The sequence below is a fragment of the Oncorhynchus masou genome, chromosome 14 (assembly GCF_036934945.1).
Source record: "Oncorhynchus masou masou isolate Uvic2021 chromosome 14, UVic_Omas_1.1, whole genome shotgun sequence".
NCBI classification, from domain to species: Eukaryota; Metazoa; Chordata; class Actinopteri; order Salmoniformes; family Salmonidae; genus Oncorhynchus; species Oncorhynchus masou.
The window spans coordinates 12,770,138-12,796,087 of record NC_088225.1 but is presented as its reverse complement, the minus strand read 5'-3'; the positions used below and the strand labels follow the sequence as shown (position 1 = coordinate 12,796,087).

Below are 25,950 nucleotides of genomic sequence, written 5' to 3'. Positions count from 1 at the left end.
TGTTGGTCACATGTTTGTATTCATTTATTTTTCTGAGTTTTCTCCCTCTCTCCAGCATAAGGCGCTAGTCGATTCCGGCGCAGCTGGGAACTTTAAGGATCGTGGACTCGCCCGTAAGCTGGGGGTCCGCTGGTGCCGATAGATCCACCCTTCCCCATGCACTCCTTAGATAGCCGACCGTTAGGGTCAGTGCTGGTCCTGGAGGCCACGGTTCCACTGGACATGTTAACACAGGGGGATCATAGGGAGCGGATTAGTCTCTTCCTTATCGATTCACCTGCATTTCCAGTGGTGCTGGGGATTCCCTGGCTGGCTAGTCACAATCCCAGGATTTCATGGAAACATGGGGCTCTCCAGGTGTGGTCAGAGGAGTGTTCAGGTAGATGTATAGGAGTTTCCATCTGTGCCACGTCGGTGGAGAGTCCAGACCAGGTTTCCACTGTGCGCATTCCCTGAGAGTATGCCGATTTGGCTATCGCCTTCTGTAAGAACACGGCGACCAAATTACCACCTCATCGACAGGAGGATTGCGCGATAAACCTCCAGGTAAATGATGCACTTCCCAGGAGTCACGTGTACCCATTGTCACAGGAGGAGACGTTGGCTATGGAGACATATGTCACGGAATCTCTGGGACAGGGGTACATTCGGCCCTCCATGTCACCCGTCTCCTCGAGTTTCATTTTTGTAAAAAAAAAGGAGGGAGGTCTGTGTCTGTGCATTAATTATTGAGGTCCCAATTCCATCACAGTGGGGTTTAGTTACCCGCTACCTCTAGAATCATTTCACGGAGCGCATTTCTTTCACGAAACTGGACCTCAGGAGTGAGTAAAATCTGGTGCGTATTCGGGAGGGAGACGAGTGGAAAACCGTGTTTAGTACCACATCTGTACCTTGTCATGCTGTATGGGTTAAAGAATCCAATCCTTTGTATACAAGATTCTCAGGGACCTGCACGGGAAGGGTGTGGTGGTATATATTGATGATATCCTGATCTATTCTGCCACACGCGCCGCGCATGTGTCTCTGGTGCGCAAGGCACTTGGGCGACTGCTGGAGCATGACCTGTACGTTAAGGCTGAGAAATGTGTGTTCTCCAAACGAGCCGTTTCTTTCCTGGGTTATCGCATTTCCACCTCGGGGGTGGTGATGGAGTGTGACCGCGTTAAGGCCGTGCGTAATTGGCCAACTCCGACCACGGTAAATGAGGTGCAATTGGCAGTTTGCCAATTACTACCGGAGGTTTATCCGGGGTTTTGGCCAGGTGGCGGCTCCCATTACCTCACTGCTGAAGGGGGTGCCGGTGCGTTTACAGTGGTCGGCAGAGGCAGACAGAGCATTCAATCGTTTGAAGGCGCTGTTTACTTATGCTCCCGAGTTGGCACATCCGGACCCCTCTTTGGCGTTCATAGTGGAGGTGGACGCGTCCGAGGCTGGGGTTGGAGCCGTGCTATCACAAGGACGTGAGGTTCCATGTCTCTTCCTGTTCGGTGTGCGCTCAGAGTAAGGCTCCTAGGCACCTGCCTAGAGGGAAGTTACAACCCCTCTCCGTTCCACAACGGCCGTGGTCTCATCTGTCGGTGGACTTTCTTACCCATCTTCCCCCGTCTCAGGGGAACACCACGATACTGGTCGTTGTGGATCGGTTTTCTAAGTCCTGTCGTCTCTTCTCGTTGCCCAGTCTCCCTACGGCCCTACAGACTGCGGAGGCCCTATTTACCCACGTCTTCCGGCACTACGGGGTGCATGAGGACATTGCTTCTGATCGGGGTCCCCAGTTCACATCCCGAGTTTGGAGGGCGTTTATGGAGCGTCTGGGGGTCTCTATCAGCCTGACCTCGGGTTATCACCCAGAGAGTAATGGGCAGGTGGAGAGAGTGAACCAGGAGGTGGGTAGGTTTCTGCGGTCGTATTGCCAGGACCGTCCAGGAGAATGGGCAAGGTACGTCTCATGGGCAGGGGTGGCTCAGAACTCGCTCAGCCATTCCTCCACGAGCATGTCACCGTTTCAATGCATGTTGGGGTACCAGCCGGTCCTGGCACCGTGGCATCAGACTCAGATCGAGGCTCCTGCGGTGGAGGAGTGGGTGCAGCGCTCTAAGGAGACCTGGAGGGCTGTCCAGGAATCCCTTAAGCAAGCTGGTGGACAGCAGAAGAGGAGCGCTGACCGCCGCCGCAGTGAGGCCCCCTTGTTTGCACCGGAGGAAGGGGTCTGGCTCTCGACCCGAAACCTGCCCCTCCGCCTGCCCTGCTGGAAACTGGGGCCGCAGTGTGTGGGGCCATTTAAAGTCCTGAGGAGGATAAACGAGGTGTGTTATAGATTACAACTCCCTTCTTACTATCGTATTAACCCCTCGTTTCATGTGTCTCTCCTCAGGCCAGTGGTAGCTGGTCCCCTGCAGGAAGGTGAGGTGCCGGAGGTCCCTCCGCCCCCTCTGGACATCGAGGAGTCACCGGCGTACACAGCACGTGCTGTTCTGGACTCTCGATGCCGGGTGAGGGGCCTGCAGTACCTGGTGGACTGGGAGGGGTACGGTCCGGAGGAGAGGTGCTGAGTACCGGTGGGGGATAACTTGGATCCATCACTGTTAAGGGATTTCCATCGCCTCCATCCGGATCGCCCTGCACCTCGCCCTCCGGGTCACCCTCGAGGCCGGTGTCGGCGAGCTGCAGGAGCCGCGCGTCAGGGGGGGTACTGTCACGACTCCCACCAAAGGTGGCTCCTCTTCCTGTTCGGGTGGCGCTCGGCAGTCGTCGTCTACTAGCTACTGTAGTATCTGGGATCTACATCTGTTTATATTAGTTACTGTGCTGTTACTAAGCAGTAATGCATTACGGCAGTGTTACGTTACTACACCTAATAGGAAATTATGCACATGCGCACTGGGGTGTAGAGCAGGAGGGGTAGAGCAGGAGGGGTTTTGACTAAACGAAAACTAACTGTACTTCAGTCTCCTGCCTGGTCATTTCTCCACAACACAAATATTACAGTGGCAGCTACCACAATCCCTTTTCCCTCTTCTGTTGGTTTTGTCATATTGGTTACACCTGTTTCTTGTTTAGGTTTTAGTTGGGCTATTTAAGCCGGTGATGCCCGCCTGCTTTTGTGCAGGTTTATTTCCTCTGTTTGTGTTTGTGGTTGTGCTATTTTCTTGTTTTTCTCCGGACTCAGAGGCAAAGGTTGGGTCCTGTTTTTGGGCCGGTCTTTGTTAGGCGTGACCGTTTTCCCCGCTGGAATAAAAAACAATTGTCCTTTACCCTCTTCCCTGCGCCTTACTCCGCACCCACTACTCATAGAAGTGCGTTACACCCTGCCACATACCTCCTGCGTCTGAGCCGTTGAATTGCGACTCTACTTTGTCTATATACTCACGCTTAGCTTCTTTGTTTGCCTTGTGGAGGGAATAGCTACACTGTTTGTATTTGGTCATGTTTCTGGTCACCTTGCCCTGATTAAAAGCAGTGGTTCGCGCTTTCAGTTTCGCGCGAATGCTGCCATCAATCCAGTTTCTGTTTTGGGAATGTTTTAATAGACGCTGTGGGTACGACATCACCGATGCACTTGCTAATAAATGTTAGATTTAATTCAGCAGGCATTGTTTCAACTGGTAGGATTATCATCGAAGGCGGTGAATTGAAAAATCAAAGTTAATCTTGTTATTATACGTTTATTCCAATTTACCTCCTCCAAATTCCTCCATCACTGTCACTCTTGGGTATTTTTAAAGCTCAACCCAGATTCCTGCATGATTGTGGAAGTCTACATTTCATTAGAGGCTGTCATAGGAAGACTTTGGTCAACGTCTGAGCAAATTTCTAAGCAAGAGAAACATTCCGACTGATGAATTATCCTCTGTCTGCAAAACAATGACTTCAATGGAACTGACAGTCAGGTCTTGAAGTATGTTAATTAAATCTAATATTTTCTTAAAAATCCATAGATATATTCTTTCTCTGCTTCCATAACAGTCACGTCTCCAAAAGCCCACTTTAATATACAGTGATGCCACAGGTAAAAATGGTGATAGAAGAATGTGCTTACGCCTGTGTTTATGTAGCTGTAACATTGCTGTGACACTCCCTCAGGTGGGCCTTCTACTCCACAGGGAAGTGAACTCCTTGCCTCTGAAACCTGCCTCACTCCCACCTGTTTGCCTCAGCACGCCCCCTCCCTCACTGTTTATAACCTGCAGCCACCGAGAAGCACGGGAAGAGAACGAGAGAGTTTGTGTGTAGAAGAGAGAAAAACGCAGTACAGTTCACTCTCCGAGGACACAGGTAAATTAGCCACATTCGCTCTCCATCACCCCAGTGAAGGTAAGGCCCAGTCTCAACGAAACCTGTACCTGTACCACTCCACTGTAGGGTATACTATTGTAAATGAGAATAACAAGGGTTGACTCATCTGGTTGTTGAAAATGCTCCGTAGAGTAGTAATTTGATGTTGCGTTTTATTATATTATATTCTCCTGTAGTCAGGTGCACTGACAAAAAATAATTATTTGTTCCTCTCCGGAGACCTTGACTCAAGACTGTAATTATTCCTCTCTATAACCAGGTTTCCATCCAACCGTTTTAGGCGACTAAAGTAGATGTCGGATAAAAAAAAATTCACAGGCCTAATGGCAACATAACATTTTTCGGTAAACTTTTAAAATGTCGACAAAACAAAATACACTAGACAAGATGAGACCTTTTTGTGTCAGTAAAATAAATTATGCGATTAATGTAGGTGGAAACGCTTTTATGCGCAAATATTGATATAATAACCATCATATCGAAGGAAATTTGGGAGTCACGCGATGATTTGTAGTCCCCCACTACGATTTGTCGGGAAAGCATGAACTGTATTAGGTTACAGATCAAATCAATTATGAATTTAACAGGGTGGTGATAGTGAAAGGTGTTGAGCTTGATGCGCCTTCCCAACAAATATCGATTGTCTTATTATGGTGACATGATAATCGATGCTTTGTTGCCGTAATTTTTTAAATATATTTTTTTAAATCTCGCTCTTTTGTCCATAATAATCTCATGCGTACGCTTTAGCACGTGCAAATACCAGAGTGGACACATTTACTATAGAGCTCCACAATGGAGGCGTCATAAAACCCATAAAAGCTAGCGGTCAAACAGAAAAATGGTTACAATCATTTTTCCACCATTCATTTTTCCCCATAGGGGATTTTTAGAAACACTTGTTTCATGCTGTGGTACTTTATGTAGCCCAATGCACTTTTTAGTGAGACAACCACCAGTAGAGTTGAACATGAGATGGAAACCGATTTAACTGCAACATATATGTTCATGTGCACTAAGTTGCACCGCATAGCCTTTTATCTGCAGCAAGCCAATTTGATGGATTCACATCTCTGCTGGGAAAATGAGCATAGTTTTTAAACACATTTTAGGATATTTGAATGAAAATCTGTCACCAATTGGATGGAAACATAGGTCATGACATCCTTTTAGATTTGTCCAATGTTTAGAGTTTTAGCACGCTCAGCTCAGACAGAGAGTCTGGCAAAGGGTTGTCTCTGTGAGTGAATTACTGTGTATATTCTTTCGGACAATTATTTAGATTTGTCCTTGTGGAATGGAATATTTTCATGTATTACCATTAAGCCCAAAACCCCATTACTCAAAGCTGATCAACCAAGATGGCGTAGCAGTCGGATGTCCTGTCGTGTCGTGTCGTGTCCCTTGTATATATAGTTTTTTTTATCGTTTTTATTTTTATTTTTAAACATATTCTTCTTCGCATATCTTTTAAAACATTTTGCGAAACCTCAACATCTAAATACTCTCCTGCAACCCGCCTCACCCAATGTAGCGTGGATCTGCTTTTTTTTAAAGTATATATATTTACTTTGGATCCGGAACCCGGAACCCCTCAACTGAAGCTAGCCAGCTAACTACCAGCTATCAGTCAGCAAACCATTGCTAGCGGTCTTCAGCTAACCTTTAGCTCGGAAAGCTCTCGCCAGTTCGAACAACGCAACTCTAACCAGAGCATAATGGACCTATTATTTGTATTTGTATTTTTATCTCCGGATTCCCACCGCAAACGGAACATTCTCATCTGGATCTTCACAACTAGCTAACTAGCTAACCGCAACCCCGGATGATTACTCCTGGCTAGCGTTTCCATCCACTGAGCTTGAAGCTAGCCCGGCCAGAGCTCCTGCGCTATCACCGAAGCATACTCCTGGGCTACAATATCAGGACCCACGACCGGTCTATCGATGTCACCGCATGAAGAGGCATAAACAGACTCAACCCCTTGCTATCTGCTTGTTTGCTAATTCGGCCTGCTAACTGCTAGCTTGCTCAGCCCCTGTCTGCTAACTGCTAGCTTGTTTAGTCCCGGCCTACTAACTGTTAGCTTGTTAGCACAGGCCTGCTAACTGTCTGAATCGCCGCGTCCCCAGCCAGCCCAACCACTCACTGGACCCATATTTACTTTCAATCCCTTTTCGATTTTTAATTCGATTATACCTCCCGGTAACCTGCCTCACCCAATGTGATACGGAATCTGCTGTTATTTTTAATTTTTAGAACACATTCAAGAACCTCCAGAAGCAAACTAGCTACAAGCTATTTAGCCATGGTTAGCCACTGCTAGCGGCTTTACCTTCTGCACCTTCTGCTTCCCTGCCCCATCCACCGCTGCCCCCTGGACACTGATCACCTGGCTACATAGCTGATGCATGCTGGACTGTCCATTAATCACGGTACTCCATTCTGCTTGTTTATGTTTTATCTGTCGGCCCCAGCCGCACTCAGTCTCTGTGTGTAATTAATCCGACCCTCCCTGCCTAGTCAACGCCATTTTACCTGCTGTTGTTGTGCTAGCTGATTAGCGGTTGTTGTCTCACCTACTGTTTTAGCTAGCTCTCCCAATTCAACACCTGTGATTACTGTATGCTTCCCTATATGTCTCTCTCAAATGTCAATATGCCTTGTATACTGTTGTTCAGGTTAGTTATCATTGTTTTAGTTTACAATGGAGCCCCTAGTTCCACTCTTCATACCCCTGGCACCCCCTTTGTCCCACCTCCCACACATGCGGTGACCTCACTCATTACAACCAGCATGTTCAGAGATGCAACCTCTCTCATCATCACCCAGTGCCTGGGCTTACCTCCGCTGTACCCGCACCCCACCATACCCCTGTCTGCGCATTATGCCCTGAATATATTCTACCATGCCCAGAAATCTGCCCCTTTTATTCTATGTCCCCACCGCTCTAGGCGACCAGTTTTGATAGCCTTTAGCCGCACCCTCATACTACTCCTCCTCTGTTCTGCGGGTGATGTGGAGGTAAACCCAGGCCCTGCATGTCCCCAGGCACCCTCATTTGTTAACTTCTGTGATCGAAAAAGCTTTGGTTTCATGCATGTCAACATCAGAAGCCTCCTCCCTAAGTTTGTTTTACTCACTGCTTTAGCACACTCTGCTAACCCTGATGTCCTTGCCGTGTCTGAATCCTGGCTCAGGAAGGCCACCAAAAATTCTGAGATTTCCATACCCAACTATAACATTTTTCGTCATGATAGAACTGCCAAAGGGGGAGGAGTTGCAGTCTACTGCAGAGAGAGCCTGCAAAGTAATGTCATACTTTCCAGGTCCATACCCAAACAGTTCGAACTACTAATCTTAAAAATTCTCTTAACAAGGGCACCCTCATAGACGTCATCCTGACCAACTGGCCCTCCAAATACACCTCCGCCGTCTTCAACCAGGATCTTAGCGATCACTGCCTCATTGCCTGTATCCGCTACGGAGCCGCAGTCAAGCGACCACCCCTCGTCACTGTCAAACGCTCCCTAAAACACTTCTGTGAGCAGGCCTTTCTAATCGACCTGGCCCGTGTATCCTGGAAGGACATTGACCTCATCCTGTCAGTTGAGGATGCCTGGTTATTCTTTAAAAGTAACTTCCTCACCATTTTAGATAAGCATGCTCCATTCAAAAAATGCAGAACTAAGAACAGATATAGCCCTTGGTTCACTCCAGACCTGACTGCCCTCGACCAGCACAAAAACATCCTGTGGCGGAGTGCAATAGCATCGAATAGTCCCCGTGATATGCAACTGTTCAGGGAAGTCAGGAACCAATACACTCAGTCAGTCAGGAAAGCTAAGGCCAGTTTCTTCAGGCAGAAATTTGCATCCTGTAGCTCCAACTCCAAAAAGTTCTGGGACACTGTGAAGTCCATGGAGAACAAGAGCACCTCCTCCCAGCTGCCCACTGCACTGTGGCCACCGATAAATCCATGATTATCGAAAACTTCAACAAGCATTTCTCAACGGCTGGCCATGCCTTCCGCCTGGCCACTCCAACCTCGGCCAACAGATCCCCCCCCCCCCCGCCCCCCCGCAGCTACTCGCCCAAGCCTCTCCAGGTTCTCCTTTACCCAAATCCAGATAGCAGATGTTCTGAAAGAGCTGCAAAACCTGGACCTGTACAAATCAGCTGGGCTTGACAATCTGGACCCTCTATTTCTGAAACTATCCGCCGCCATTTTCGCAACCCCTATTACCAGCCTGTTCAACCTCTCTTTCATATCGTCTTTGATCCCCAAGGATTGGAAAGCTGCCGCAGTCATCCCCCTCTTCAAAGGGGGAGACACCCTGGACCCAAACTGTTACAGACCAATATTCATCCTGCCCTGCCTATCTAAGGTCTTCGAAATCCAAGTCAACAAACAGGTCACTGACCATCTCGAATCACACCGTACCTTCTCCGCTGTGCAATCGGGTTTCCGAGCCGGTCACGGGTGCACCTCAGCCACGCTCAAGGTACTAAAAGATATCATAACGGCCATCGATAAAAGACAGTACTGTGCAGCCGTCTTCATCGACCTTGCCAAGGCTTTCGACTCTGTCAATCACGGCAGGGTAGCCTAGTGGTTAGAGCGTTGGACTAGTAACCGGAAGGTTGCAAGTTCAAACCCCCGAGCTGACAAGGTACAAATCTGTCGTTCTGCCCCTGAACAGGCAGTTAACCCACTGTTCCTAGGCCGTCATTGAAAATAAGAATTTGTTCTTAACTGACTTGCCTAGTTAAATAAAGGTAAAATAAAAAATAAATATTCTTATCGGCAGACTCAGCAGCCTTGGTTTCTCTGATGACTGCCTTGCCTGGTTTACCAACTACTTTGCAGACAGAGTGCAGTGTGTCAAATCGGAAGGCATGCTGTCCGGTCCTCTGGCAGTCTCTATGGGGGTGCCACAGGGCTCAATTCTCGGGCCGAATCTTTTCTCTGTATATATCAATGATGTTGCTCTTGCTGCAGGCGATTCCCTGATCCACCTCTATGCAGACGACACCATTCTATATACTTCCGGCCCGTCCTTGGACACTGTGCTATCTAACCTCCAAACAAGCTTCAATGCCATACAACACTCCTTCCGTGGCCTCCAACTGCTCTTAAACGCTAGTAAAACCAAATGTATGCTTTTCAACCGTTCGCTGCCTGCACCTGCACGCCTGACTAGTATCACCACCCTGGATGGTTCCGACCTTGAATATGTGGACATCTATAAGTACCTAGGTGTCTGCCTTGACTGTAAACTCTCCTTCCAGACTCATATCAAACATCTCCAATCGAAAATCAAATCCAGAATCGGCTTTCTATTCCGCAACAAAGCCTCCTTCACTCATGCCGCCAAACTTACCCTAGTAAAACTGACTATCCTACCGATCCTCGACTTCGGCGACGTCATCTACAAAATAGCTTCCAACACTCTACTCAGCAAACTGGATGCAGTTTATCACAGTGCCATCCATTTGTCACTAAAGCACCTTATACCACCCACCACTGCGACTTGTATGCTCTAGTCGGCTGGCCCTCGCTCCATATTCGTCGCCAGACCCACTGGTTCCAGGTCATCTACAAGTCCATGCTAGGTAAAGCTCCGCCTTATCTCAGTTCACTGGTCACGGTGGCAACACCCACCTGTAGCACGCACTCCAGCAGGTGTATCTAACTGATCATCCCTAAAGCCAACACCTCATTTGGCCGCCTTTTGTTCCAGTTTTCTGCAGCCTGTGACTGGAACGAATTGCAGAAATCGCGGAAGTTGGAGACTTTTATCTCCCTCACCAACTTCAAACATCTGCTATCTGTGCAGCTAACCGATTGCTGCAGCTGTACATAGTCTTATCGGTATATAGCCCACCCAATTATACCTACCTCATCTCCATACTGTTTTTATTTATTTACTTTTCTGCTCTTTTGCACATCAATATCTTTACCTGTACACGACCATCTGATCATTTATCACTCCAGTGTTAATCTGCAAAATTGTAATCATTTGCCTACCTCCTCATGCCTTTTGCACACAATGTATATAGACCCTTTTTTTCTACTGTGTTATTGACTTGTTTATTGTTTACTCAATGTGTAACTCTGTGTTGTCTGTTCACACTGCTATGCTTTCTCTTGGCCAGGTCGCAGTTGCAAATGAGAACTTCTTCTCAACTAGCCTACCTGGTTAAATAAAGGTGAAAAAAAATAAAAAAATAAAATAAAAAGCACTACCCTTGGGCTCATGAGGAAACCCACCTTCAACAATGTAATCCTTCATACATTTCAAACTTTCCCATTTTGGAGTAGACTACATGTTAGGAATTGTCAATATCATTACCATATTAGGTAAACTGTTACAAGGGATGACAGCTGACTGAGATAAAGCTTTGATAAATATGTCTTTCCTCTAGTCGTGAATTGGCATGTTTGTCAACAGGGATTTGCTATCTTGATCATCATTCCGGGAAATGTTTGTTACCAGGTCACTGGCTTCCTTGTGGATGAATTCATTATCCCGGTCTTCATGACTGAATACCACATTACTCCGAACATGAAATCAACAAAGCTATGCCACTCACTGTGTCATATTATTCAGCAGATTAAAGAATACTTTCCTGAAATTCACCTGATCATTGTATCTATTGATTTCATTTTTAGGTTACTCTTGTCTAAATGATGTTCTTTACATTGGGATTGTGGGTTATTTAGCTGCTTTGTGTTTATTGCATTTTCATTTTCAAAGCATGTAATGTCTTAAGGTCCATAGCTACTGTATATTATACTCACATTCGTGTTGCATTTGCCTTTAAATAAGGGTAAATAACAGTGTCAATTTATTTTTCAAAACATGAAAGGACCAATATTATGTGTCGACTCATTACAATACAGTGCCCTGAGGTTGTAATTCACTGTCGAGCTCAAAATGGCAGTCCTCAACATTTCTATTGGTGTCTTTGTACTGTGTGTTGATGGCTCCTGGCTGGGATGTTTTGTTAGTCATTTGCATGTGACTGGTTGTTTTACATCACTAGGCCAACTATGGACTCCGCTGTTGCCTATGGCTTTGTGAAGGCAGAAGATGAGTGGCCACTTGCAGGAAAAACTCCATGAATGAAAGAGGGAAAACCAATTCAGGATATGTTACTATGGCCCCTTCATATGACTAACCTGATGCTCATGGCTAAACATTGACACCGTGATAAACATCGTGACGTTTAGCATCCGTCTCTCAGTACTTGTGCTGTATGCCAATGCCATTTCACTTTCTTAGTACTCTATCTGGGACCGTATAAGATAAACACACTATTATGGATACTTTAATCAGAAAATCAGAAAGAAAATGACATGCATGTCAATCAGAAACTCCTTCACATAGTTCACTGTCACACTACTGGTGCTACTGTTCTGTTATTGCTGTTATTAAGAGTACAGTACAAACTAGCTGTCGTTTAGTCACTCAATCACTGTTCCCATCGTATGGGGTCATATGCAGTCAGACACACTAGGGACAGACAGTCCTAAACACACATAGTGATAAAGGGCACCACATGGGGTCATAAAACAGAGCAGGATGAGATGATCCACAGATGGTTTAACTAGCAAAACGGGACAGGACATTAACTTGCTGTGTGTGTGTGTGTGTGTGTGTGTGTGTGTGTGTGTGTGTGTGTGTGTGTGTGTGTGTGTGTGTGTGTGTGTGTGTGTGTGTGTGTGTGTGTGTGTGTGTGTGTGTGTGTGTGTGTGTGTGTGTGTAATGGGCTCCTGTGTTTTAATAAGCCCCTGATTGACACGGAGGGCGAGGAGGATAAAGTTCCTTACAATTTCCTTGTACAGCCTGGACAGGTGATGGACACTGTTCTCATCTGAATAGCAGACCATGTTGAACATTTTGATAGTTTTCTTGTAATTAGATGTCTTTTGCATTGAACATTTAGTGGCCCCAGGTGGAAGAGGGTTTTCAGACATCAAGTGAATTATTGTGTATACTCTTTCTGACAATTAGGCTTTGGGACAGGCCTGCCTCTTGTAAAAAAAAAAATCTGTTTAAGGGCCAATTAATTTGTTTAGGGGCCCATTTAAATGAAAATACAGTGGGACATGCTGCCTAGTCGTTGCCTTTGGACTTTCCTTATTTCTAAAGCAAAGGCTCACTTAACTCTTGTTGGTGTTGGGAAAATGGGCTGTACAGTAAATGTCATATGACATTAGCAAGGGCGCTCTTGACTGTTCAAGGACGAAATGGTGATAGGGAGGATAAGTTAAGTGGCCTGTGTTTTCCCCCACTCTTACTGTAGATGACAAAGGGCTGGTTTCCTGCTAACAAGTCAAGAGACAGTAAACAGCATCAGGGATTGTGTAGAACTGATAATCTGTCACCTAAATTAGCCAGACATAACAAATCATTGCAAATGGCACGGAACAAATCTGTGCTAAAGTAGTAGAGAAATGCTTTGTCTTTGTTGTTTGACAGAATATATATTTGCTTCCTTAGTGACTGATTGTGTCCACAAAACCATAACTGTCACCTTCCAATATCATTCAATATGACGCAAATGTTTTTTCAGGAGGTGTAGAAAGGTTCCTGGTGCAAGTTTGCAAAATAAGATTGACCAAAACCCTCAACATACAATTTCCAAAATGTCATTGATAAATAACATACGAAGTCCATCATTTAGCCATTATGTTAAGATAGTACATCCCAAATGAATTAAAGAGAACCTTTGGTCATTATGCTTCCTCCTCTAGACAGTAGGCTAAAGACATAGGCTGTAGATTTAGTTCAGACTTTTGACCTCTGATCTCATCTTGATGAGATCATGATTCAGAAGTCTCGTAGAATAACTGAACAGTATAATCATTACCATAGATGATTATTCATAACAATGTTCCCTTTCTCACCCTTTTACTCTTCTTTTCTTCCAGGCAGAATAATTCATCAAGAATGGGTTGCTTCGGATTTCTCAAAGTCATGATGTTTGTCTTTAATGGCATCATCTTTGTAAGTTGGAGATGTTTTCATCTTTTTGAGTAAACTATAGATGATAATAGCAACAGAGTTCAGTTATGCTTCACAATAATGAATCTGAAGGCAATCGGAACACTCCTTATCGATCCTTATCACTTACCACTCCTTATCCCTATTCTGTGTCCCAGAAAAATCTAATCTAATTTGCAATGTGAAAAAGTTCTGAGAACATGGAACAAAAGGACAGACATTTGTTGTGGTTTTACTACTTTTTACGACACAGACATGTCATTTTGGACCAGATAAATAAGATTAGGCACAGAGTAGAAAAGTGTGATGTGCTGCAAGGTAAATGCAGCATGAATGTCAGAGAATGTGACGGAGCTATTAAATAAATGAATAAATATTTCATTTTACTGGAAAATACCTATGTAGACATAAAAAATGATGAAAATAGAAATGTAGAATGTATTCATACCTCTTGACTTTTTCCACATTTTGTTGTTACAGCCCGAATTCCAAATGGATTAAATAAATAAAAAAATCTCACCCATCGACACACAATACCCCATAATAACAAACTGAAAACATGCTTTTAGAAATTTGACAATTTAGTGAAAATTAAACACAGAAATATTTAATTTACGTACACTACCATTCACAAGTTTGGGATCACTTAGAAATGTCCATGTTATTGACAAAAAAACACCTTTGACAATTAAAATAACATCAAATTGATCAGAAATACAGTGTAGACGTTGTAAATGACTATTGTAGCTGGAAACGGCAGATTTTTAATGGAATATCTCCATAGGCGTACAGAGGCCCATTATCAGCAACCATCCTTCCTGTGTTCCAATGGCACGTTGTGTTAGCTAATCCAAGTTTATCATTTTAAAAGGCTAATTGATCATTAGAAAACCCTTTTGCACAGCTGAAAACTGTTCTGATTTAAAGAAGCAATCAACTGGCTTTCTTTAGACTAGTTGAGTATCTGGAGCATCAGTATTTGTGGGTTTGATTACAGGCTCAAAATGGCCAGAAACAAAGCACTTTCTTCTGAAAGTTGTCAGTTTATTCTTCTTCTGAGAAATGAAGGCTATTCCGTGCGAGAAATTGCCAAGAAACTTGTACAAAGATGTGTACTACTCCCTTTACAGGCGAAAGTGCTTTGTTGCTGGCCATTTTTTTTTAACCCACAAATGCTGATGCTCCAGATAGTCTAAAGAAGGCCAGTTGTATTTCTCCTTTAATCAGAACAACAGTTTTCAGCTGTGCTAACATAATTGCCAAAGGGTTTTCTAATGATCAATTACCCTTTTAAAATGATAAACTTGGATTAGCTAACACAATGTGGCATCATGTCAGTGATTCTCTTGTTAACACAGGTGTGAGTGTTGACGAGGACAAGGCTGGAGATCACTCTGTCATGCTGATTGAGTTCGAATAACAGACTGGAAGCTTCAAAAGGAGGGTGGTGCTTGGAATCATTGTTCTTCCTCTGTCAATCATGGTTACCTGCAAGGAAACACGTGCCGTCATCATTGCTTTGCACAAAAAGGGCTTCACAGGCAAGGATATTGCTGTCAGTAAGATTGCACCTAAATCAACCATTTATCGGATCATCAAGAACTTCAAGGAGAGTGGTTCAATTGTTGTGAAGAAGGCTTCAGGGTGCCCAAGAAAGTCCAGCAAACGCCAGGACCATCTCCTAAAGTTGATTCAGCTGCGGGATCGGGGCACCACCAGTATAGAGCTTGCTCAGGAATGGCAGCAGGCAGGTGTGAGTGCATTTGAACACACAGTGAGGCGAAGACTTTTGGAGGATGGCCTGGTGTCAAGAAGGGCAGCAAAGAAGCCACTTCTCTCTAGGAAAAACATCAGGGACAGACTGATGTTTGCAGACTATTCTGCAAAAGGTACAGGGATTGGACTGCTGGAAACTGGGGTAAAGTCATTTTCTCTGATGAATCCCCTTTCCGATTGTTTGGGGCATCCGGAAAAAAAGCTTGCCCGGAGAAGACAAGGTGAGTGCTACCATCAGTCCTGTGTCATGCCAACAGTAAAGCATCCTGAGACCATTCATGTGTGGGGTTGCTTCTCAGCCAAGGGAGTGGGATCACTCACAATTTTGCCTAAGAACCCAGCCATGAATAAAGAATGGTACCAACACGTCCTCCGAGAGCAACTTCTCCCAACCATCCAGGAACAGTTTGGTGACGAACAATGCCTTTTCCAGCATGATGGAGCACCTTGACATAAGGCAAAAGTGATAACTAAGTGGCTCGGTGAACAAAACATCAATATTTTGGGTCCATGGCCAGGAAACTCCCCAGACCTTAATCCCATTGAGAACTTGTGGTCAATCCTCAAGAGGCGGGTGGACAAACAAAAACCCACAAATTCTGACAAACTCCAAGCATTGATTATGCAAGAATGGGCTGCCATCAGTCAGGATGTGGCCCAGAAGTTAATTGACAGCATGCCAGGGTGGATTGCAGAGGTCTTGAAAAAGAAGGGTCAACACTGCAAATATTGACTCTTTGCATTAACTTCATGTAATTGTCAATAAAAGACTTTGACACTTATGAAATGCTTGTAATTATACTTCAGTATTCCATAGTAACATCTGAGAAAAACTATCTTAAGACACTGAAGCAGCAACCTTTGTGAAACTTAATATTTGTGTCATTCTCAAAACTTTTGGCCATGACTGTAGGAAGAAACAGTTGTCTATGTAAGGTCCCACAGTTAACAGTATATGTAAGAGCATAAACCTTACCATGAAGTCCAAGGAACTCTCCGAGATAGATGCATCATCACAAGTCTATCTGGGAAAGGGTATAAAACAATTTCAAGACTGGTGAAAGTTTCCAAGTGCACAGTATGGGACTACTCAGACTCTGCCTAGAGCTGGCCGTCCAACCAAAATGAACAACCGGGCAAGGACCTTGGTCAGGGAGGTGACCAAGAACCCAATGACCACTCTGACAGAACTACAGTGTTCCTTGGCTGACAACCTGCCAGAGGGATAAGTCTCTACAGCACTTCACCAATCTGGGCTTTATGGGAGGGTGGCCAAACAGAAGCCACTCCTGAGAAAAAGGCACACCTGGAGTGAAAAACTCTGAGATCATTAAAAGATTCTGTGGTCTGATGAGACAATAATGTATTTATTTGCCCTGAATGCAAAGCGCTATGTCTGGAGAAAGCCAGGCACAGCTCATCACCCATCTAACACCATCTCTACCGTGAAGCATGGTGGTGAAAGCATTATGCTATGAGGATGCTTTTCAGTGGCAGGGACTGGGAGACTGGTAAGGATAGATGGAACAATGAATGGAGCCTAATACAGGCAAATCCTTAATGAGAACCTGCTTCAGATGTGCAAACGACCTTAGACTGGGGTGATGATTTACGTTCCAACAGGACCATGACTCCAAGCATACACCCAAAGCAACGCTGCGTTGAATATGAAGAATAGAATATATGAAAGTCCTAAAGTGGCCCAGCCAAAGCATTGACTCAAGTCTGTGAATACTTACGTACAGTAAATGGGATTTCTGTATGTAGATGGGTGAGGGGAAAAATCAATTTAATCCATTTAGAATTCCGGTTGTAACAAAACCAAATGTGGAATAAGTCAAGGGGCATGAATACTTTCAGAAGGCACTATATGTGCATGTTAGGTAAGACACAAAGGGCAGCAGTTGATGTGGTCTTCATTGAATTAATAGAAACCACCCAACAATGCTATGCTCTCTTCCCCCAGTTGGCGGGCGCTGCCATCCTGGGCGTGGGGATCTGGGTGAAGGTGGACAGCGGCTCGATCCTGGGGTTCCTCAAGGGTATAAAAGACGCTCCGGCGGAGATGAACCAGATCCTAAATGTGTGCTACCTGTTGATTGCTGTGGGGGCCGTGCTGCTGATTGTAGGTTTCCTGGGCTGCTGTGGCGCCATGAAGGAGAGCAGGTGTATGCTGCTCATGGTAGGTCACCTAAAACATGAACTATTTGTTATATGTGCTATGTTGTCACCAATGTGATTGACAATGACTCAGTCAACAAGCTTGATTATCAAGCTACTAATTTCTCCTTTCAGAACTTTCTACAGTAGAGTAGGTAGCTACACTGATAAATGCAACAATTTCATATAAGGAAATCAGTCAATTGAAATCAATTCGTTAGGCCCTAATCTATGGATTTCACATGACTGGGAATACAGATATACATCTGTTGGATACCTAAAAAAAAGGCATGGATCAGAAAACCAGTCAGTATCTGGTATGTCCACCATTTGCCTTATGCAGGGCGACAACTACTTCGCATATCATTTTTTTCTCCCCAATTAGTGTACGGATTCGGGAGAGGCAAAGGTCGAGAGCCACGTGTCCTCCAAAACACGACCCGTCTCGCTTAACCCGGAGGCCAGTCGCACCAATGTCCGGAGGAAACACTGTAGTCAGTGTGCATGCACCCGGCCACCACAAGGAGTTGCTAGAGCACGATGGGACAAGGACATCCTTGCCGGCCAAACCCTCCCCTAACCCGGGCGACGTTGGACCAATTGTGCACCGCTTCATGGGTCTCCCAGTCGCGGCTGGCTGCGACACAGCCCGGGATATGAACACAGCCCGGGACACGAACCCGGATCTGTAGTGACGCCTCTAGCACTGCGATTCAGTGCCTTAGACTGCTGCGCCACTCGGGAGGCCCTTCCTTTGCACAGAGTTGATCAGGCTGTGGAATGATGTCCCACTCCTCTTAAATGGCCATGCAAAGTTGCTGGATAGTGGTGAGAACTGGATCAAGCTGTGGTATATGCCTATCCAGAGCATCCCAAATGTGCTTAATGGTTGACATGTCTGGTGAGTATGCAGACCATTGAAGAACTGGGACATTTTCAGCTCCCAGGAATTTTGTACAGATCCTTGCGACATGGGGCTGTGCATTATCATGCTAAAACATTAGGTGATAGCGGCAGATGAATGGCACAACAATGGGCCTCAGGATCTCGTCACGGTATCTCTGTGCATTCAAATTTCCATCGATAAAACGCAATTGTGTTTGTTGTCCGTAGCTATGCCGGCCCATACCATAACCCCACCGCCACCATGGGGCACTCTGTTCACAACGTTGACATCAGCAAACCGAAATTCTTTGGTTGTGCAAACCCACAGTTTCATCAGCTGTCTGGGTGGCTGGTCTTAGACAATCCCGCAGGTGAAGAAGCCAGATGTGGAGGTCCTGGGCCGGTGTGGTTACACGTGGTCTGCGGTTGTGAGGCCGTTTGGACCTACTCTCAAATCCTGTAAAACAACGTTGGAGGCGGCTTATGGTAGAGAAATGAACATTACATTCTCTGGCAACAGCTCTGGTGGTCATTCCTGCAGTCAGCATGCCAATTGCATGTTCCCTCAACTTGAGACATCTGTGGCATTGTGTTGTGTGACAACTGCACATTTTAGAGTGGCTTTTTATTGTCCACAGCACAAGGTGCTCCTGTGTAATGATCATGCTTTTTAATCAGCTTCTTGATATGCCACACCTGTCAGGTGGATGGATTATCTTGGCAAAGGAGAAATGCTTACTAACAGGGATGTAAACAAATTTCTGCACAAAATTTGAGAGAAATAAGCTTTTTGTACATATGGAAAACATTTAGGATCTTTTATTTCAGCTCATGAAACATGGGACCAAAACTTTACATGTTGTGTTTTATATTTTTGTTCAGTATAAATGAAATGTGTGTAAATGCACTGTAATCCGTTTTCTCAGTTCTCCTTTTCCTCTTTTTCTAGTTCTTTGTGATTGTGTTGGTGGTGTTCATTGCAGAGGTGGCTGGAGCAGTGGTTATCCTGGTGTTTAAACCCTTGGTAAGCGTACATTAGGTTAATTCGCACTCCTCATATTGCTAAAGGGGGTTACAGACTGTCTGTGGAGAATTTGATGAAAAGACTACACTCTTAGAAAAGAAGGTGCTATCTAGAATCTAAAAGGGTTCTTTGGCTGTCCCTGTAGGAGAACCCTTTGAAGAACCCATTTTGGTTCGAGTTAGAACTCTTTTGGATTTCATGAAAACCTTTTCCACAGAGGGTTCAACATAGAACCCTTTTGGGTTCTACCTGGAACAAAAAGAGTTCTCCTATGGGGACAGCCGAAGAACCCTTTTGGAACCCTTTTTTCTAAGAGTGTGATTTGTGTTATGTCTTTCAGGCAGGTCAGTTGATTGAGAAACTGGGAAACAAAGTGGTTCAGAACATTAAGAAGGACTATGGAGAAAATTCAGACGTCACCGCTCTCTGGAATGCTACTATGGTTACGGTACTTTACAATATCCTGCCGGCCTGTTTTCATACCTTGGAAATTAGATGTTAGGCCTGCAAATAATGTTTCAAATAACATTACGTCATTTATATTTGCTTGTGTATTAGACATCTTATTTAGTTTTTCAACAGAACTGTTCTAATGAGATCTGTCTCTGTGTCCACTCTAGCTAAAGTGCTGTGGATTCTACAACTATACAGACTTCACTGACTCTCCATTTGAAAAATACACCCATCTCTATCCTCAACAGTGCTGCCACAGTGCTGATTTCAGCTCTTGTGATGATACAAGTGCTGTATGTTTAAGTTCATGTTTTAAGTATCCCTATATTTCTGTTATAATGGTGATATCACTGTTTAGTATGCCTGCGCAGTAGTATAACTGTTGATGGAACTGGCCTGAGTGTAATGGTGACAATATACGGTGTTAAACTGGAACCTAGTCGTTGTATCATTTTGAGTTAACACTGTAGTCAGTGCGGGTCCAAACTTGGTATGAGCTCTGAACTCATCACCTCAACAAGTTAATCACACTCCATCCATACTCAAACTCATCAATGGAAGGCCCGTTTGAGAATGTAACACACTTTACAGTTGGACACCCAGTGGCCTCACCTGTCTAAATAACTGTATTACATTTGTGTGTCCCCACAGACAATCATCGGCTGCTTCCCAAAGCTCATGCAACTGATTGATAAAAACACTATTGTCATTGTGGCAGTGGCATTGGGGATCGCTGCCCTTGAGGTACTGTTGACTCCTTCCCTCACTCTGTCTATTTCAAGGTCACATTCTCTCTTTTTTTTTAAATACCACAAAGGTAAATGTAGATGTTTTGATGCAAATTCAACAAAAATAATGTGATGTTGTGTTCAGTTTCATACAGTGGGCTTTGTTTAAAAGTTTAGCATAACCACAGCATTTATTTACTGTTCCTGTTTTTCTAGATATTGGCGATGGTTGTCTCCATGACTTTGTACTGCATAATAGGCTCAAAGCGTGACTGACTGAAAACCAATGGAGGGAGGGCATAGAAACACCTGCCTGGATGGCATCTCTGGACCCTCCTTAGGACAACTACAGGGATGGATGCATAAGAATCTCTGAAATCACCAAAGCTGAAGAGAAATCTAAGGAAGCTTTGTGATAAGGAGAGGCGCCCCACCACTGAGCCCGTTTAAATTAAATCCTGTACGAGATTATTGGATATGGGAAATGTCTATTTGTATTGAAATCTTTTATTGTATTGTATACATAGTTCACCTGAAAATGATGCAGTCTTACATTTAGATTGCAGCAATACATTGCGTCCTATGTCCATTCCACTCTGCACAGTATCATCAAGGTTTTTATTAAAATAACAATATCAATTCACTGTCAGGAAATATATATGTGCCACTTTTTATAATTTTATTAATTGATTTTCTACAGATGCTACATGCTCTGGAGAATGACTAAAAAGGTTGCAACTCGCAACGCTCTGAAAAGAAGTTGAACTGATTTATTGTATTGTAACTATTGTATAATGGCAATGTTTATAAAATACGTTTAACTCACGTTTTGGTATCAAAGGCACACATCTTTTCTAGTCCAAGTTCTCTCTAAAATAGTTAAATCTGTGTGGTGTCTATCTGCTGTTGGAAATTCTGTCTTTAGTGTCTTCAGAAAGGATGCAAAACGGAGATTCACCACAGAATAGTTACTAAACCCAGAGGCGCAACATCGCTCGACTTCCGGGAATGCTTGCGAAACAGACAACCGACCAGGCCGGGGTTTGTTGTTTAAAAAGTTAATGAGATAAATGAAATATAAAGGCACAACGTAGATTCGAGGCAATGTCTTAAGTAGTTGAACATGTTATTACTCCAACCTCGTGAAAGTGACAAACTGACACGTTTTCATTTTCGTCAAAAAACTAAGGAGTGCATTTGATTTTGACGGCCTGCACATGCGCATTTCGGTGCGAGACGACCGTTAGAGCCGATGACGTTTTCTATGCATGAGTTTAGCTCGCAAGGTCACCATGACATTTCTTTACACTTGAGAAATTTCACTCTAAAAATAACACTATCCATAAGTTAAACATTGATGGTGTTATTACAGATGACCAAAAATTAATCGCTAAATACTGTAGCAATTTTTACAGAAAATTGTATAGCTCTATGTACTGTCAGGAATCCACAGATATGTTTTTTTTAACTCACTGAATAATGTTCACTCTATCAGTGATATAGAATCTAAACAGTGTGATGAACCCATCAAAGTTGAAGAGATTATAGAGTCTATCAAATCTATCAAACAAACAATAAATAACTAGGTGTTGATGGAATTACATCAGAATTTTACAAATTATTTTCTGAACAAGTAGCTCCCTTCCTATTTGAAGTATTTTTAGAGAGTATTAAAAACAATGTTCTCCCTCCTACAATGAGTCAGGGGTTAATAACACTGATACCTAAACCTCAAAAAGAAGTGCTGCTCATCGATAACTGGCGTCCAATTTGTCTTCTTAATAATGACTATAAGATATTAGCCTCACTACTTGCAAAAATAATTAAAGAAGTCCTGGATGCAATCATTGATGAAACACAGTCTGGCTTCATGAGGAACAGACATATTTCTAACAATGCCAGACTAGTATTAGACGTACTTGACTACTCAGACCTAATAACTGAGGATAGCTTCATATTATTTTTAGATTTTTATAAAGCATTTGACACAGTAGAGCATCAGTTTCTCTTCCACTCCCTTGAGAGACTTGGCTTTGGGGATTTTTTCTGTAAGGCTATTAGGACTCTCTATGCAAATGGTAACAGCTCTATCAAATTGAAATATGGAACCTCACCTAGATTTGAGTTAAAGAGAGGAATTAGGCAAGGTTGTCCTATCTCTCCGTACCTGTTTTTATTAATCACCCAACTTCTTGCAAATTCTTTAAATAATAGTCCTGTACAAGGTATTTCCATGGCTGGTAAAGAAATTATTATAAGCCAGCTGGCTGACGATACTACACTTTTTCTGAAAGACGCTAACCAAATTCCCATATCGATCAATGTGATACAATACTTTTCCAATGTGTCTGGTCTATCTTAACATTAATAAATGTGAACTCATGGCTGTCAGATTGTGTGACACCTTCATATTATGGTGTTCCAGTAAAAGAAGAACTTACATATTTAGGCATAACCATTACAAAGGATCAGAAGTCTAGAGGCTTACTAAATTTTAACCCTCGTATTAAAAAACCCCAGAAGAAACTAAATCAATGGCTACAGAGGGACTTATCTTTAAAAGGTAGAGTCCTAATAACCAAGGCTGAAGGTATCTCTAGACTAACATATGGTGCTCTATCTTTATATCTTGACCGTAAAATAAGCAAGGAGATAGACCAGATGCTTTTCAACTTTCTTTGGAGAAACCGTACCCATTACATTAGGAAAACTGTTGTAATGAACACTTATGAGAATAGTGGACTGAATTTTCTGGACTTTACTACTTTAAATAATACTTTTAAGATCAATTGGATAAAACAATTCCTAAGAAGACCCACTTCTATCTGGATTTTTATTCCTCATCATGTCTTCTCCACTTTTGGTGGCCTTAACTTCATGTTGTTTTGCAATTATAATATTGACAAAGTTCCAGTGAAACTTTCTGCTTTTCATCGGCAGGTTTTCTTGTCATGGTCCTTAATTTATAAACACAATTTTTCTCCAACAAGATATTATATAAAATACCTCTCTGTTTTTAGAAAATTGGTTCCGAAATAATATCCTATTGGTGAGCCAACTGGTAAATGCAGAGGGTCTTTTACTCAGTTATCAAGAATTCTTATCACTTTACAAGGTCCCTGTAACACCTAAAGATTTTGCAATTGTTTTAGATGCCATTCCCTCAGGTGTTGCTATGTTATTCAGGAACATGTCAAGACCTGACCCTCAGAACCTACCTTCTGTTGACCCTGTTGACTCATCAGTAGAAAAGATTTGTTTCTCTTTTGGTCCATTCAACAACAGAGCGATACGATCCTTGTTTCAGCAGGATGTTGTATCTATACCTTATGTCATGCCTTATTGGAATGGATTTATTGATAATATCTGTTGGAAAAAAGTTTGGATGTTGCCACACACATACCTACGTATTAACAAAATTAAGGAAGTTTCCTTTAAAATTATTCATAAATATTATCCTGCCAACCACTATATGAAGAAGTTTAAGGAAAACATCAACTCAAATTGCTCCTTTTGTAATGACCACCCAGAAACAGTTTTGCATATTTTTTGGCATTGTATTCATGTAAGAAAACTATGGCAAGACATCAGTCAAATCAAATCAAATCAAATTTTATTTGTCACATACACATGGTTGGCAGATGTTAATGCGAGTGTAGCAAAATGCTTGTGCTTCCAGTTCCGACAATGCAGTAATAACCAACAAGTAATCTAACTAACAATTCCAAAACTAATATCTTATACACAGTGTAAGGGGATAAAGAATATGTACATAAAGATATGAATGAGTGATGGTGCAGAGCAGCATAGGCAAGATACAGTAGATGGTATCGAGTACAGTATATACATATGAGATGAGTATGTAAAACAAAGTGGCATAGTTAAAGTGGCTAGTGATACATGCATTACATAAGAATGCAGTAGATGATAGAGTACAGTATATACGTATACATATGAGATGAATAATGTAGGGTATGTAAACATTATATTAGGTAGCATTGTTTAAAGTGGCTAGTGATATATTTTACATCCTTTCCCATCAATTCCCAGTATTGAAGTGGCTGGAGTTGAGTCAGTGTGTTGGCAGCAGCCACTCAATGTTAGTGGTTGCTGTTTAACAGTCTGATGGCCTTGAGATAGAAGCTGTTTTTCAGTCTCTCGGTCCCAGCTTTGATGCACCTGTACTGACCTCGCCTTCTGGATGATAGCGGGGTGAACAGGCAGTGGCTCGGGTGGGTGTTTATAATTGAACACATTTTAAAGATTTTACACTATTGTGGAGAGATGTACTGTTTGGATTCTTTACATACAATATAAATAAGCGGAATCATTTTTATGTAATTAATTTAATTATTCTTTTGGCCAAATTTCGTATACACAAATGTAAATTTACAAACAGAAAACCAAATTTTCGTACCCTACAAAAATAAATTGAACTGTATTTTAAGACAGTTAAATGCTCTACTAACAAAAAAGCTGTTAGAATTGTAAGTATATGCATGTCCCTTAAGGTCCTTGTGTAATTGTTTATAATCTATGTATACTTGTGTTCCCTCATGTGCTTTATGTATTGATTTGTTATTAATAAAATATATTTGGAACTGACACCTGATGGCCAGGCAGACACAGACAGTTGGCAGTAAGTAGGCCTTAATAGCAGTAGGCCAAAATTGTCTGGACCTGTTAAAAGTAAGGACAGGCGGTCCTTATTTTTTCATGTGACTACGCTAGCTAATGCTAACGTTAGCTATCTAGCTAAAATGTCGCAAGCTCGATAGCTAATTTAACTATAACGTCTAAACCTATAGGGTTGACTAGCTAAGTTAGCTAACTACCAGTAGCAAGCGATCCATAGTCAGGTCACTAACGTTAGCTAGCTACAATAGCTAATCTAGCTAGGCTAATAGTTAGCTAGCCACGTTAGTTAGCTAACACTAGCCAGCTCGAACTGATTGTTAATGTTAGTTATTAAAGGGAGAATCTGGGATTGGTACATCCATTTTTGTATTTATATTTTTAATTATTGATACTACTAGCTAGCTATTTACTCTTGACGAATATAACTCATACATGTATCATGAGCTTAACGTTAGTTAAACTGCTTTACCACATTTAAACCCAAAACTGTATTCGCATATCTATTCCATTGTTTGTAAACAATGTACTTTTAAACAAACTCTGTATAGCTTCAAAAATGGGTTAACATTCGGATCTAATGGATGGTCAGTCCTGGCATCCATAGCTCCATCTATGAATTTGAGAGTAGTTACATTTCTTCAGCCCCATCTCTCAACTGTTTACCAAAAATGTGTCTCATTTGCCAGTATTATTATAAGCCTATTCTGTTTTGTATCATTTTGTCATATCTTTTCTCCTTTGATTATAGAAGGTCGAATTTGCAAAATGTCTCGACATGACAAACTGTACACATGGATGCTGTATGATGTTGATGTTGCTGCTTTGTGTGATACTTGTTGTAAGTAGCTAAATGTTGCCTAGCTAGCAAACAAAGCCCAGTTGAACTGCAAAAGTCAAACACACAGAAGACAGCAACTGCTGTTGTTGTCACTGTAATATTACCTAGCCTAAGAAATCCATCTGGCAAAACATA

General features: G+C 42.9%; 1 protein-coding gene across 2 annotated transcripts; it reads left to right on the top strand.

Annotated features, from left to right (window-relative positions):
• The first annotated feature begins 4,201 nt into the window (after window positions 1–4,201).
• Window positions 4,202–21,149, top strand: LOC135553726 (tetraspanin-1-like). 2 transcript variants are annotated; one of them, XM_064985672.1, is made up of 8 exons: window positions 4,202–4,317; window positions 13,241–13,316; window positions 17,056–17,271; window positions 19,084–19,158; window positions 19,499–19,606; window positions 19,779–19,904; window positions 20,263–20,355; window positions 20,556–21,149. In XM_064985672.1, exons 2-8 carry the CDS (start codon window positions 13,260–13,262, stop codon window positions 20,613–20,615), a joined length of 735 nt encoding a protein of 244 aa, XP_064841744.1. In that variant the 5' UTR covers window positions 4,202–4,317; window positions 13,241–13,259; the 3' UTR covers window positions 20,616–21,149. The 2 variants fall into 2 exon arrangements, with proteins under 2 accessions (XP_064841744.1, XP_064841745.1); XM_064985673.1 differs by having other exon boundaries at window positions 4,203–4,278.
• The last annotated feature ends 4,801 nt before the right edge of the window (window positions 21,150–25,950 follow it).

Coding starts and splice junctions, on each gene's coding strand:
- LOC135553726 (XM_064985672.1), top strand. CDS start 13,260: ATGGGTTGCTTCGGATTTCTCAAAGTCATGATGTTTGTCTTTAATGGC. Junction 13,317..17,055: donor TCTTTAATGGCATCATCTTT/GTAAGTTGGAGA, acceptor CTCTTCCCCCAG/TTGGCGGGCGCTGCCATCCT. Junction 20,356..20,555: donor TGGGGATCGCTGCCCTTGAG/GTACTGTTGACT, acceptor CTGTTTTTCTAG/ATATTGGCGATGGTTGTCTC.